This window comes from Somniosus microcephalus, chromosome 7 (assembly GCF_052327205.1).
Source record: "Somniosus microcephalus isolate GS21.2 chromosome 7, FLI_Smic_1.0, whole genome shotgun sequence".
Lineage (NCBI taxonomy): Eukaryota > Metazoa > Chordata > Chondrichthyes > Squaliformes > Somniosidae > Somniosus > Somniosus microcephalus.
The window spans coordinates 32,201,412-32,214,720 of record NC_140993.1 but is presented as its reverse complement, the minus strand read 5'-3'; the positions used below and the strand labels follow the sequence as shown (position 1 = coordinate 32,214,720).

The window sequence follows — 13,309 nt, the reverse complement described above, 5'->3', positions numbered from 1 at the left end:
GTGGTAGGTGTGGGACATCAAGCATTGATTAATTAAACTAGGGGTAATCAGAGGGGAGTTTTGAATGATGGGGTTTGGGAGTATTGGAGACTGGTCACAACAATAGTTCTTTCAAAGGAGTTATGGGGTCAAGGAAGAGACTTCCCTCATTCTAATTTGATTGCTGGTTAAAATCCCAAGTTGAGATTTGAAAGCAAACAAATCATCCAAAAGGAAAAGGATAGGAGGAAAAAAGATCACGGGCAAGCCAGCCTCAGGCCCCTTTCCACCCTCCCTTGGGGGAAGCGGATGAAAACCTATGGGTAGCAGGAAGATACAAGGGCTTAGCAGATAGTTCGAAGGGGAAGAGATAGGGATTGTAACAGGTGCAAGGGATGGTAAATACGATGGTAGTGGGGGCAGAAAGCATGAGTGATTGGAGGAGGGGTCGGAAAGGGAGACACCGAGGACTGCATTTTCCTTACAACCCCCACCACAAATACAACTTGCACTTGCTGACTTCTTTCCTCACCACACTATCCAAAACAAGAGAAAATGACAGATTAAGCTCGAGAAAGAGAAAGAGAAAAGGCGAGGGAGAAAAAAAGGGACAAGGCAGCAAAATGAAAACGGAGACAGCAAAGAGACCATATTTTCTGAATTACTGTTTAAAATGCCTTGGGAGGAGATTGACTAGTACATATAAAAATCTACACACAGACACACATCAGAATTGAGCTATATACAGGAAACTTTGGTTTATCCGGGAGGTTGTATGTCCAGAAAACGTGATCTAACGGCAAAAATCAGGAGCCGTTTTCTACGTTTTTTTAGATCTCGTTCTTTTTTTCTCCCCCAGTCAGGCACTGCAAGGTCTGTAGCTATAGCAACAGCTTCAGCTAGAGACGCTTGCAGCTGCCTCTTTAGAAGCTGTTGCTAAGCAACAGTGTTTGTTGTCAGATACGGAGATGAAAACCTCCGTATGCTACAACATTAACTTTGTACGTCCGGCAGTTTTGATAGATTGGCAACACGCCAGTCCCGTCGGTGCCGGATATCACAAAGTTTCCTGTATAAATAAGACAGAAGATACCAATGTCTATACAGGAAACTTTGTGCTATCCGGAGGTGAGCTATCCAGCAATCTGGAGCCACCGGCAAAAATCAGCCGCCGTTTTTTATTCTTTGTTTGTTTTTTTTGCTTGGTTTGAACAGTCAAGCTGTGCAAGGTCTGTAGCTATAGCAACAGCTTCATATACAGAGCTTGCAGGCCACACCCGAGTGTTTAGAAGCTGTTGCTAAGCAACAGTGTTTGTTGTCAAATACGGAGATAAGAATCTCCGTATCTCTCAACATTAACTCTGGAGAGTACGGCAGTTTTCAGGCAACAGCAGCAGCTCGGTCCCATGGGTGCCGGATAGCACAAAGTTTCCTGTAATTTGAAATTTTGTGCATAATGGCCCAGAAATTCGGGTCCCAACGCGCGAGTACGCACGGGGTTACTCACGCGTCGGCCCAACGAAAGTGCCAGTTTCGTGCATGCACTGCGCATGAAACCGGCACTTCCGTTCCCCTGAAAGAAGGGGTTCAGAGGTGGAACGCGTGCGCCGGAGAGGCGGCTCGTGAGCATCGAACGTACTTTTTTTCCCAGGTTTTTCTGGGAGGGTAAGTCTCCAGCAGTTACACTTATAAAAAGCAGGCGCAAGGCCTGCTTTTGACAAGGTAAGTGGTGAATTAAGTAAAATTAAAACATTTTTTGCACAGGTTTATTATTTTTAAATATTTTAAAGAAAGTTAAGTTTATTTTTTAGCCCTGTTAGAAAATGTAATTAATTTTCAAAAATCTAAATTATTGTTTAAAAGTTATTTCATGTAATTTAGTTATTTTAAAAATGTGATTTTTTAAAACATTTATTTGAAGTTTTAGTGATGTTTTGGGGCTTATAGTATTTATAGGTTTGACAGCTCTTCCTGTCAAACTTATGAATGAAGCATTCCCTGCTACCATTGGCTCTTCATGGCCCATGTGATCCCAGGGGATGCATCGAATTAACTGCGCCCCTGGGATACACAAGCACTGCGCGCTGGCAGTTGGAGCAGGCCCAGGATTGGAATCCCATGTGGGCCCACAGCTCAATGGCCGGCGCGCAAGTTAAGTGCAGGTTGGAGGCCCGCGGGAAGCCCCCGACCCAAATTTCTGGGCCCATATGTCAAATATTCAATATTAAAGGTAGCATATTAAATTTGTCTGTAGCAGAATAGAAGCCAACTTAACACAAGCTCAAATAAGCAACTTGTATACCGATTTGCTGAAATAGATCAGGAAAGTGGACACTTAAAGGCTGCAATTTTAACAAATCAAAATTGGTACAATTATTTGATCAAAGTGGTTGCAGTCATCATTTTATTTGTCCCAGCTGAATATACACAGCTGTATAAACACAAGTTCATTTTTTTTTAAAAGTTAATTTGCCCTAAAATAGATAACATTGCCCATCCATTTGCATTTGTGGTACTGCACACTGGGACACATCTTGGAAAACTACTATCCTTACATGCCAATTTATTTATTTCCTGTTCTTGGCTTGTTCTCTTCATCTTTGCCACATAAATTAGATTTTTTTTTTAACATAGGATATACGGCACAGAAACAGGCCATTTGGCCCAACCAGTCCATGCCGGCATTTATGCTCCCCTCCTCTCGTCTTTCCTCATGTAAATCCATCAGCATAACCCTCTATTCCCTTCTCCCTCATATGCTTGTCGAGCGCCTCTCGGTTACTGGAATGCTTCACTCTCTCCTCTCCGTTACTGGAACCCTTTGCTCTCTCCCGGTTACTGTTTGAAATTCTGCCTAATCCCATATGCACAATTGTATCGGACTATCGGCATCTTCTCGCATAGTCCCACTCTTGCAGCCTGCGAGAAGCTTCACAGGAAATGAACTAGATTACATACATCTCCTCCAGTGATGCGCACAGGCTAAGGACAATGTTTAAGTAGAATACAGAATGCTGGATTTAGAGACCAGGGCAATGAGCCGAAAAGGAAAAGCAAGCTGGAGGCCTGAGGAATCAGTGGTCAATCTAAAAAGGAAGCTGGACTCTGTGATAAAGCAAGAGATGCAGATGCCAGACTGAGCTCTGAGAAAACAGGAGGCTAGTGGGAGGTGCGATCATGATGGGAGAGACTGGGATGGAGGTTGGGGGGTAGGAAATATCTTGGCAACTATAACGAGGCCTGATGGTTCACTGAAAAAGTGTGACAATGTCTGGCACCAGTTAGGAAGAAAAATTACATTTTTTGGTGCCAATTAGAAACTCAGGCATTAGATGTATGTGCAATTCACTACAGAGAATTATGGTAGCAATACAAACGTGGTAATTTCATTGCTCATCTACTGAAGATTCAGAACATACACATAGAAAAGACATGGCAACTCACCCATCGTGAAGGGTCGCTGATTAGATTAATGAACAGTGAAGACAGTTTTGTTCTCCGAAGTTCCTGAGAGGTTGCACAAGAAATGCCCATAAAGCATTCGGCACATGCTTTCCGCACTCCCCATACATTATCAGAGCAGAGCTGGAAGAACCTGGGTAACTACACAAAAAAAAACGAAGAAAATGGGATTTTCAATTATAGCTGACACTTCATTTCAGACTGGAGTGGTTTTTTTTTTTATGTGGATTGTGGCATTCTTGGGCCTTTGCAACAAACACACAAAAATATATTAATTCAAAGCAGTATTTACAATATTTTTAATTTTATTCCAAGTAGTGAATAAAATTTCAAGTACTTGCATTTGTATTTAATGCAGCAAAATGTCTCAAGGCACTTCACAAAATGAAAGTCAGAACACAAGCAGGAATGTTCAGAAGAGTCACAGGATTGAAAACTAATTTCAATGTAAAGTGCCTGAGGCGATTTTTTTTCCATTTGTATTTCAATCATGGGATCTTCAGAAACCAAAACATAAAATGAAAAAAACTGAACAATGAGAAGTACACTGAACATAAATCAAATACAATTCCACATTTTATCACCTTTCAACTGTTGTTGCTTCAAAATTCAACATTAAATTACTTTAGATTAAGAACTCTTTTTCAGAAGAACTGGAAGCAATAGGTGAAAAGCAAAATACAAATTCCCCTGATGCTTAAGTGAGTAAATGCACCGCCTGCTGCGATACTGAGCTTTATACATTTAAGTGATCCATGACTCAAACCCTGGTCTGAGTTTTTTGATTCAAGTACAGTAGTTGCAGTTACAATTGGTCTCAGGTGACTCTAGACTTGGGCAGGAAGGGTCCCTACACTGATTTGTATCCAGTGACCCCCCCACCCGCCGGAAAGTGAATGTGTCGGGATAGGATCAGACTCAGCTTTAATAACCTTTCCCCGCCCACCACCCCGCGATGCCGTGGTCAAATAGCCTGCTGACACTCACTGTCAAGGTTCATACATTAAGAATGGTTCTTGGTGAATTACCAGAAGGCTGCCGGCACCTGTCGAACCTTACCCCAGGATGAGCCTTCTAGGGAAAGGGAGGAAAAGAAGGAAATAGGAAACAAATAATAGGAAACAACACTGAGACCTACTCAGTTCTACTTGTTGAAATATATAGCTTTATTGCCAACCAACAAATAGAAAGAAATCCTTGAGAGCAGCAAAGCAACAAATGTCAACAGACCCAATATTAATGGAGTCATGCACTCATCATGAGTGAGTGAGAGTGCCTGCCGTTTTGATGTGGTTTGTCAACAGACTTATTTCAACACATGTTGATGTACAATAAAGCATTGCTAATCGCATTCCAATTCCAGAAAACAAAATGGTATTTATTAAATGCACATGTATACACTTGCTCACTTTTTTCATTAACCAAGTTCTGATCAAATTATTATTCTTGGGGTAGGATCAACTGCTGTACAGTACTTGACAAGTTTAGCAAAACTATTAACCATGTTACTTGTTCAGAAGAATGCGCCATGGCAAGATAACAAACGTATAAACAAAACATGAGGATTTTTTTCCCCCCCTCTTTGCAGCCCTCGATAGCCAAAGACAAGATTTGCTCTGGAGTGCTGATTACCATTTTATGCATACCTACCAGCAATTCTTCAGTAGCCTCACGACCAACGACACTGGAGATATCTCCAATATTGGCAGCACACACCTGGAAGAAGAAAGTCATGTTTCTTACAAAATTATAAGGAAAAAACAGCAGGGTGGGGAGGGGAGAAACCAACAGGTGATAATCACAAACTAACCTTGCGAACGTGGAACATTCGGCAATCACAGCACATCTCACAGAATCGGCGCAGTATATATCTTTCTGTGATAGCCTTTCCCACCATGGGAGCCATTTTACACATTATCTACAATGAAGGCAAAAGCAAACAATGGAAGTAATGGCAGAACAAAAGGATTTTCTTTCATATAAATTTCTCAGTCAAATTACTTTTCCAAAAATCACCTGTAAAATAGAAATCCAAACTACTGCAGCAAGTTTTTCTAACTTCTGAGAAACAGGAGTTATGTCCCTTTTGGGCACACATGCAATTGCTGTGATTAAAAACTACACTCAACCTATTTAAGGACATACAACACAAAACCTACAAGCACTTACCCCCCACTACTGACACATAAAGTCCTATTCTCAACTAGCTTGAAGAAAAAGCAGTTAAAATCTTCAAGATTATTTTAAAGTATTGATCTGGTCCTCTTCAATCTTAAAATAACATGCATCCTCCACACGAGATGAGTAAAGCATAACGCAATTGGTATTGGTATAAAAAAAACTCAAGGCATCAGAGAGGCTGTGCCACATATGGACTCCCGTTTCCATGTCCTAGAAAGCTTTTCACCCTCGAAGTTGATATGCATACTGGGGTACGATTTGGTGGGTGCAAGTGGTTCTCTGGAACCTCATCCAAGAGGTGGCCATTCTTCATGTTGCGCTTAAGCACTGTATCGGCAGCCTATTCCACCATGGAAGGCATTACGGTGAGCCCAAACCTATTCTCGTCCAGTGTCCATATTCACAGTTTCCCTAAGTGTCACTGGGCAGTGCATCTGGAGCTCAAAACCTGGCTGATTTTTCTTCTTAGTCGTCAAGGGCTGAGACCAACTGTAGCACCAAAGCTTCTTGTTCAAGAACAGCTAACTCAGCAAAGGCCAGTAAGTGGAACCTGGAATACCTGATCAGTATGGTTTAATGCTGCATCAGTTATTATCTGTACCCACCAAAAGATCAGGGGAGTTACCCTTCAGCTTTTCCTTTAAAAGTATCAATGCAGAAATAACCACTTTTTGTCTATTCCACATGCCTGCTGCTTGGTGTACAGGAAGGAATACTTCTATCCTTACTTGACGCTCAAGATTACACTTGTATCCTCCACGGTCACCATTTTATATAAATAACCCGTTTACATTTGTGCTATTCATGCCTTTCTACATTTAAGACATGTCCCCTCTTAACCTTTTAGTTCTGCAACTCCTTAGAAAACTAAGAGTTTCAAGTCTGCAAACCATTTTTGACCTGAATTATCTCCAATTCATCCAGATCCTGAAAGTGGGGACAGCCAGTTTACATACACTGGGGCTAACTTTCATTCCCTCCACCGGCTGGGTATGGGGTGGCAGTGCAATTAAAAAAACAGCACAGCACTTGCTGTACTGTTCCTACTGATGCCCGGGTCTCCATGATTTTGGTGGTGGGCCTTGAAATGGAAGGCCCAAGTGGCCAGCAGAAACGGACGGGAGCCTCATTGGCCCTTCCGAATAGGGGTTCTAGGACGTCAACAGGACTCGGGCAGTTTGGAGGTACCAATGAGCAGAGTGCGCACATCACATGCTCTGCCCATTGGTAACTGGCATTTAGCGGTCTATCAGCGTTTTTTTTTTTTTTTTTTAAATAAAAAGGGAGGTCTGCAGATTTCTCAAAAAATGAAAAAAAGGTTTGTAAACTATTTTTGTGGGACTAGGGAGCATTAACACTCCTCCTGGCACACACAAAGTGACCATCATTGCTGGAGCCTTCATGGCCCTCTCAAACTGTTGAATGAAGACTGACCATAAAGCAATAGTCAGCTTCGACCATAAACCTAATTAAAATACATCCCTGTGCATACTGCAGAGACCTTTAATTAGTTGATAGCAAGTTTTGCAGAAGGGAACATCTGTGACTACATCATCCTTTTCAGAAGAAGATTGTTATGGAATGGCACTGATTTATAATTAGAAGTTTCATTTGGTAGAATAGTATCAAGAGTGAAACTATCAATAAGATAACAAAGTAGGGAAATAATAGTGAGAAGTATACAACTAGTCCAAGGTTGTAACCACCGACTTAATTAGAAAAGATAATAGGAGCAATGAGTAAGAAAGGGTTCAGCACAAACAGGATAGGCAGGAAAAACTCCCTTTGCTTCCTGAAAAAGACGGCAGCTTGAAAGTTAGGGAATGAGAGTCAAGTAAAAGGGAGTTACGGATCTGTGGCTGCAAGGGCAGAATGTAATCAAAGCAGTGCTGAATGATACACAAGAAACTGCAAATTGTCATGTAGAAGGGGTGAGAAAAAGGGATTAAAAAGTGGGCGTTGAAACAGATGCTTTAGAAATCGATTAAGGTCTGATCAACCTATATACTGAGCTCAGAACAGTTAACACGTTTGAGTTCTCCGGCTAAAGCTCAAGGTTTTGTCCTAGGTACTGCTGTTAAGTGTGTGTTTAATTATTGCAGGCTTAATAAATCTGTGACATCTGACATTCAATGTTGTGAATCCTATTGATTTGAAGAGTAAATTTTAAGAACACACATTTACTCCATTTCTACCACCAGCTAAACATTTTCCTTTTCCACCTATTAATATACTTTCATTATGTACACATTTCCTACACTACCCACATTACCTTATCTACATTGTACATGAAACTTCAGTTGCCATCTTTTAGCCTGAACTCAATGTATCCAGATCCTACTGAACGTTAGCAATCTTCATTAGTCTCTGTACAACTACAGGAAACTTTGTGCTATCCGGCACCGACAGGACTGAACTGTTGCCGTCCCATCAAAACTGCCGGACAAACCAGCGCTAACGTTAAAACATACGGAAGCTTTTGAGCTCCGTATCTAGCAACAAACCCTGCAGCTTCTAAACAGTCGGCTGTAGCTTACAAGCGTCTCTGTAGCTAAGCAACAGCTTTAGCTAGACCTTGCAGAGCCTGACTGGTGAAAAAAAAACAAAGAAAAAAAACTTACTGAACCGACTCCTGAATTTTGCCGGCGGCTCGAGCATTCCGGACAGTTAACCTCCGGATAAACCAAAGTTTCCTGTACATTTAATTAAAAAATATGTAATTCACTTACTGCTACAGCTTCTGTTTTCAGATCATCATTGCTTTCAGGAGCAGTTAGATCTAGTAGAACAGGACATACTTTGGTCTCCACATCATATCTTTCTATTATCTCTTGTTCCAACACCACCAGTAACGCTGCCTGGCTTGTCTTCCTCACCTACAAGTAGTAAATGAAGGTGTGAAATAGTCTGTAACCAATCAACTCAACAGAAAGAGCTTAAAATAGAATACAGGAAACTTCGCGATGTCCGGCACCGACAGGACCGAGCTGCTGCCGATCTATCAAAACTTCCGGATAGACCAGCGCTAATGTTGAAGGATACGGGGGTTTTCATCTCCGTATCTGACAACAAACACTGTTGCTTAGCAACAGCTTGTAAACACTCGGCCCGTACCTTGGAAGTGTCTCTGAAGCTGTTGCTAAGCTACAGAGACGCTTTCCAGAGCCTGACTGTTTAAAAAAAAAAGCTAGAAGAAAAAAAACCTAACCAAAACGGCTGCTGATTTCTGCCGTTAGATCGAGGTTTCCTCGGATAAACCAAAGTTTCCTGTATATGCATTACAAAGTTGTTATTTCATTAACTGATAGTTTTAGGTTTCTTTCCACTGCTTCAAATCAAACGCTTTTTAATAAAAGCTGCGTTTGTCGAGTCATTCACTAACTTTTTAAACTGGCCGGAGGGATTTCATGTCTTAACAATTATTTCATTTGGTGGAAACGCCAATCCCACGATTCTATCACCAAGTTAAGAAATACCCATCCAATTTACTGGATTAGTAGAATGTTAAACAGCAAATAGTCAATTGTTAAATGAATATTGTATAGAAATTGATGAGATTCAAATAAAATTGGACACAAACAGTTCATGGGTAATCTAAACTAGTGCTTTAACCATTTTTCTTTGATTACTCTGGTTGCTGCATTTTTGTGTGCTCCCTTGAGACCTCCACTATGCTGACTCTTTTTCTGCTACAAGATATGACTGAATTGAAGAAATGTAGTTTCCCTTATCTCCTTCTCCAGGGTCATGACTGAAAGCAAGTGAAGTCTCAGCAGGCTATTCAACAGCAAGGGATGTCACACAAAGCCTGATCTTGTCCTCACCTGATGTCAACACGGGCAAACTTGTAGCAGGAGTCACTGGATCCCAAAAACAAACAGGTATCCAGACCTATTTTCCCCTCCCTAACCCAGAGACTACTGTCAACTGCAGTGCCTGCTGACTCAGTTGACATCAGCAAAGTCAGTAGAGATGGCGACACAAACCTCACTTTCCTGCTCTGCATGGTTCAATTACTCATTTATCAAACTTGACGAGCATAGTTTTCAATCCAGAAACTCAAGTCTTAGTTAGCAGGAAGCGCTGCATGGTGACCCGAACTCAACATCTAAGTATTGTGCACTATTACCAAAAAAAAAATCATACGTTTAGTGCCCAGTTAAGCAAATTCTATCAATTTAATTATGAGGACTGCAAGGAAAATTCTGTCTGAACATTTAAACAAATACAAACCAGAGGACACAGATTTAAGGTGATTGGCAGAAGAACCAAAGGCGACAGGAGGAAAAACTTTTTTATGCAGCGAGTGGTTAGGATCTGGAATGCACTGCCTGAAAGGGTGGTAGAGGCAGATTCAATCGTGGCTTTCAAAAGGGAATTGGATAAGTATCTGAAGGGAAAAAAATTGCAGGGCTACGGGGAAAGGGACTAGCTGAAGTGCTCTTGCAGAGAGCCAGCACGGGCTCGACGGGCCGAATGACCTCCTTCTGTGCTGTAACCATTGTATGATTCTATATTGAATGAAAATTGCTTAGTAGCTCCCCAGCAAAGCACTCTGCTTTTGATTTGACAGCTCACATTTTAGTTTTCCCTGCGATTCCAATTTGAACTGGTTAAAATCCATCCAGAAGCTCTCTAATGGCCTAATCTAGGGGTGGCCAAGCTTCTGTCTAATAGTCACATAGGTGCATACCGTCGAGCCTTGGCAGGGGAGGGTGCAAAGGAGGTCATGTAGCCTTGAGAGGATATTTTAACTTGTATTTATATAGCACCTTTAATATAGTAAAACATCCCAAGGCGCTTCACAGGAGTGTTATAAGACAAAAAAAATGACATTGAGCCACACAAGGAGAAATTAGGGCAGGTGACCAAAAGCTTGGTCAAAGAAGTAGGTTTTAAGGAGAGTTCCAAAAAAGAAAGAAAGAGGCAGAGAGGTTTATGGAGGGAATTCCAGAGCTTAGGGCCTAGGCAGCTGAAGGCACGGCCTCCAATGGTTTAGCGATTATAATCAGCGATGTTCAAGAGGGCAGAACTGGAGGAGCGCAGAAATCTCAGGGGGTTGTGGGGCTGGAGAAAAATTACAGAAATAGATAGGGCAAGGCCATGGAGGGATTTGAAGTCAAGTACGAGAATTTTAAAAATCGAGGCGTTGCTTAACTGGGAGCCAATGTAGTTCAGCGAGCCCAGAGGTGATAGGTGAATGGGACTTGGTGCAAGTTAGGACACGGGCAGCCGAGTTTTGAATGACCTCAAGTTTACATAGGGTAGAATATGGGAGGCCAGCCAGGAGTGCGTTGGAATAGTCAAGTCTAGAGGTAACAAAGGCATGGATGAGGGTTTCAAAAGATGAACTGAGGCAGGGCGGAGACAGAGATGGAAATAGGTGGTCTTAGTTATGCCACGGATATGTGGTCGGAATCTCATTTCAGGATCAAATATGACACCAAGGTTGCAAATACATGAAACTTTGGTTTATCCGGAGGTTAACTGTCCGGAATGCTCGATCCACCGGCAAAATTCAGGAGTCAGTTCAGTAAGTTTTTTTTCTTTTCGTTGCTTTTTTTCCCCACCAGTCAGGCTCTGCAAGGTCTAGCTGAAGCTGTTGCTAAGCTACAGAGACGCTTGCAAGGTACGGCCGACTGTTCAGAAGCTGTAAGCAACAGGGTTTGTTGCTAGATACGGAGCTCAAAAGCGCCGTATGTTTTAACATTAGCGCTGGTTTGTCCGGCAGTTTTGATGGGACGGCAACAGCTCGGTCCCGTCGGTGCCGGATTTCACAAAGTTTCCTGTAGTCTGATTCAGCCTCAGACAGATGCTAGGGAGAGGGATGGAGTTGGTGGCCAGGGAACGGAGTTTGTGGCAGGGATGAAAAATAATGGCTTCGGTCTTCCCAATATTTAATCGGAAAAAATCTCTGCTCATCCAGAACTGGATGTCGGACAAGCAGTCTGACAATTTAGAGACCATGGAGGGGTCGAGTGAGGTGGGGGCGAGGTAGAGCTGGGTGTCGTCAGCGTACATGTGGAAACTGATGCTGTGTTTTCAGATAATGTTGCCAAGGGGCAGCATGTAAATGAGAAATAGGAGGGGGGGCCAAGGATAGATCCTTGGAGAACACCAGAGGCAATGATGTGGGAGCGGGAAGTTTAAATAATTTTCCCATTAACTAAAATATATATCAAGTTGCTAAAACCAATAGATCTTGGTGTTAGCACTGGTATCTTGGATAAATCCGAAGAACAGCTCTTTCCAAACCTCCAGGCTCACCAAATTCAAACTGGGCAAACCATCGAATAAGAAATCTAAATGTAAGTAAGACCGAGTTTCCTATGCTTTGAGGGCCAGATTACTAGGGCTCAAGAGCTGCATGTGACCACTGAGCTACAGGTTGGACAACTCTGGCCCCAGTGGCTGAAGTCAACAAGTGGTCGAGGTTAAGCCATAGAAAACAAAGTCTCAGGTTCAATCCTCAAGTCAGTACAGAGTTAGCTAATCTTAGCTTGGGTGGCAACTGGCCTCAGTGTTCTGTGCTAGTGGAGGGAAGGAAGGAAGGGGGGGGGGGGGGGGTGGGCAGTGAAATCCCCCAAATTCCTGCCCTAGAGAGATAGTCAGTCAGTGACTCCTGCTACAAAGTATGCTTTTGGCAACAGGAATAGGCTTGGTTGTGATGCCCTCCAGAAACAAGATTAATGCTCACTTTAGAAAAAATTGGCCAGAGGTGGAAGGTATTGGATGGCTGCTGGCAGTCATCAAACTGGGTCTCAGCACAAGTCAGTTTGGTTTGAGAAAGAAAGCAAGCAAGCAAGCAAGCAAAGTTTTCAAAATAAAATATATTTTCCTACGTTTACAATCAAATGGAAAATATCATTAAATATTCTCAACTAAAACCAATCTAAAGTATTGATAGACTCCTTTAAAGGAAAAAAACTGACCTGGTTGTTGGGGTCTGCAAGGCATCTAACCATAAAGGGCAACAAGTATTTGGAGAAAGCGTAAGGAATAGAAGGCCTGTTCTCTTGGCAGAATATGGCAATATGAGGCACCTGTTCCATCAACTCTGCACGGACTGTCGGTTCTGTAAAGAAAATGGCCTGCTTTATGTAACTAGCAATAAACAGGAAAAACTACCAAAACCTATTTTGCCTAGAGTAGTTTACATTGTGGCCATTTGCCATCATTTTGGATACTGTGGAGGAAATAGTGATTTTTCACTGCCCAGAAAAAAGGACAACTAACTGCACTGAGTCATTTCGATATGGCCTACATTGCATCACCAACTCCATAAATGCACTTAAGTTGAGAAAATGGCAAAACGTTGGAAGTTATTTTCCTCAACTTCCTCATGCGTATCAGCTTTGGGCTTTTGGCATTTGAATTTACATTCGATTGCCGGTTAACGGAAATCTCCATTCGGACCAGTTCAGAACTTCAAGGTATTAATTGCACAGACTGTCTACACAGAGACTACACCATTAAAACAGTGACAAGCAACTCTGACTATGTTACAAATTTCATTATATTTCACTCTAAAAAATTAAAGGATTTAACTGGTCGTGTATACTGAATAAATCACAGAAACCCCAGAGTGCAGATAGAGGCCATTTCGGCCCATCGAGCCTGCACCGACACATATTCCACCCGATCCCCGTAACCCCTACACCAACACATATCCCACCCTATCCCTGTA

General features: G+C 42.2%; 1 protein-coding gene across 9 annotated transcripts in view; it reads right to left on the bottom strand.

Annotated features, from left to right (window-relative positions):
* ppp4r1 (protein phosphatase 4, regulatory subunit 1) overlaps positions 1 to 13,309 on the bottom strand; it is a 102,958-nt gene that overhangs the window by 62,246 nt on the left and 27,403 nt on the right. For 7 of the 9 annotated variants that reach the window (XR_015078961.1, XR_015078960.1, XM_085992367.1 and 4 more), the window contains exons 5-9: positions 12,555 to 12,697; positions 8,352 to 8,498; positions 5,252 to 5,359; positions 5,092 to 5,157; positions 3,424 to 3,582 (exon numbers count right to left, since the gene is read on the bottom strand). Coding sequence is in view for 7 of the 9 variants with exons in the window: in XM_085992367.1 (XP_085848493.1) it covers positions 3,424 to 3,582; positions 5,092 to 5,157; positions 5,252 to 5,359; positions 8,352 to 8,498; positions 12,555 to 12,697 (623 nt within the window). In the remaining 2 variants the exon portion in view is untranslated. Of the gene's footprint in view, positions 1 to 3,423; positions 3,583 to 5,091; positions 5,158 to 5,251; positions 5,360 to 8,351; positions 8,499 to 12,554; positions 12,714 to 13,309 lie in introns of all 9 variants that reach the window. The other 2 variants (XM_085992366.1, XM_085992365.1) reach the window with 2 other exon arrangements.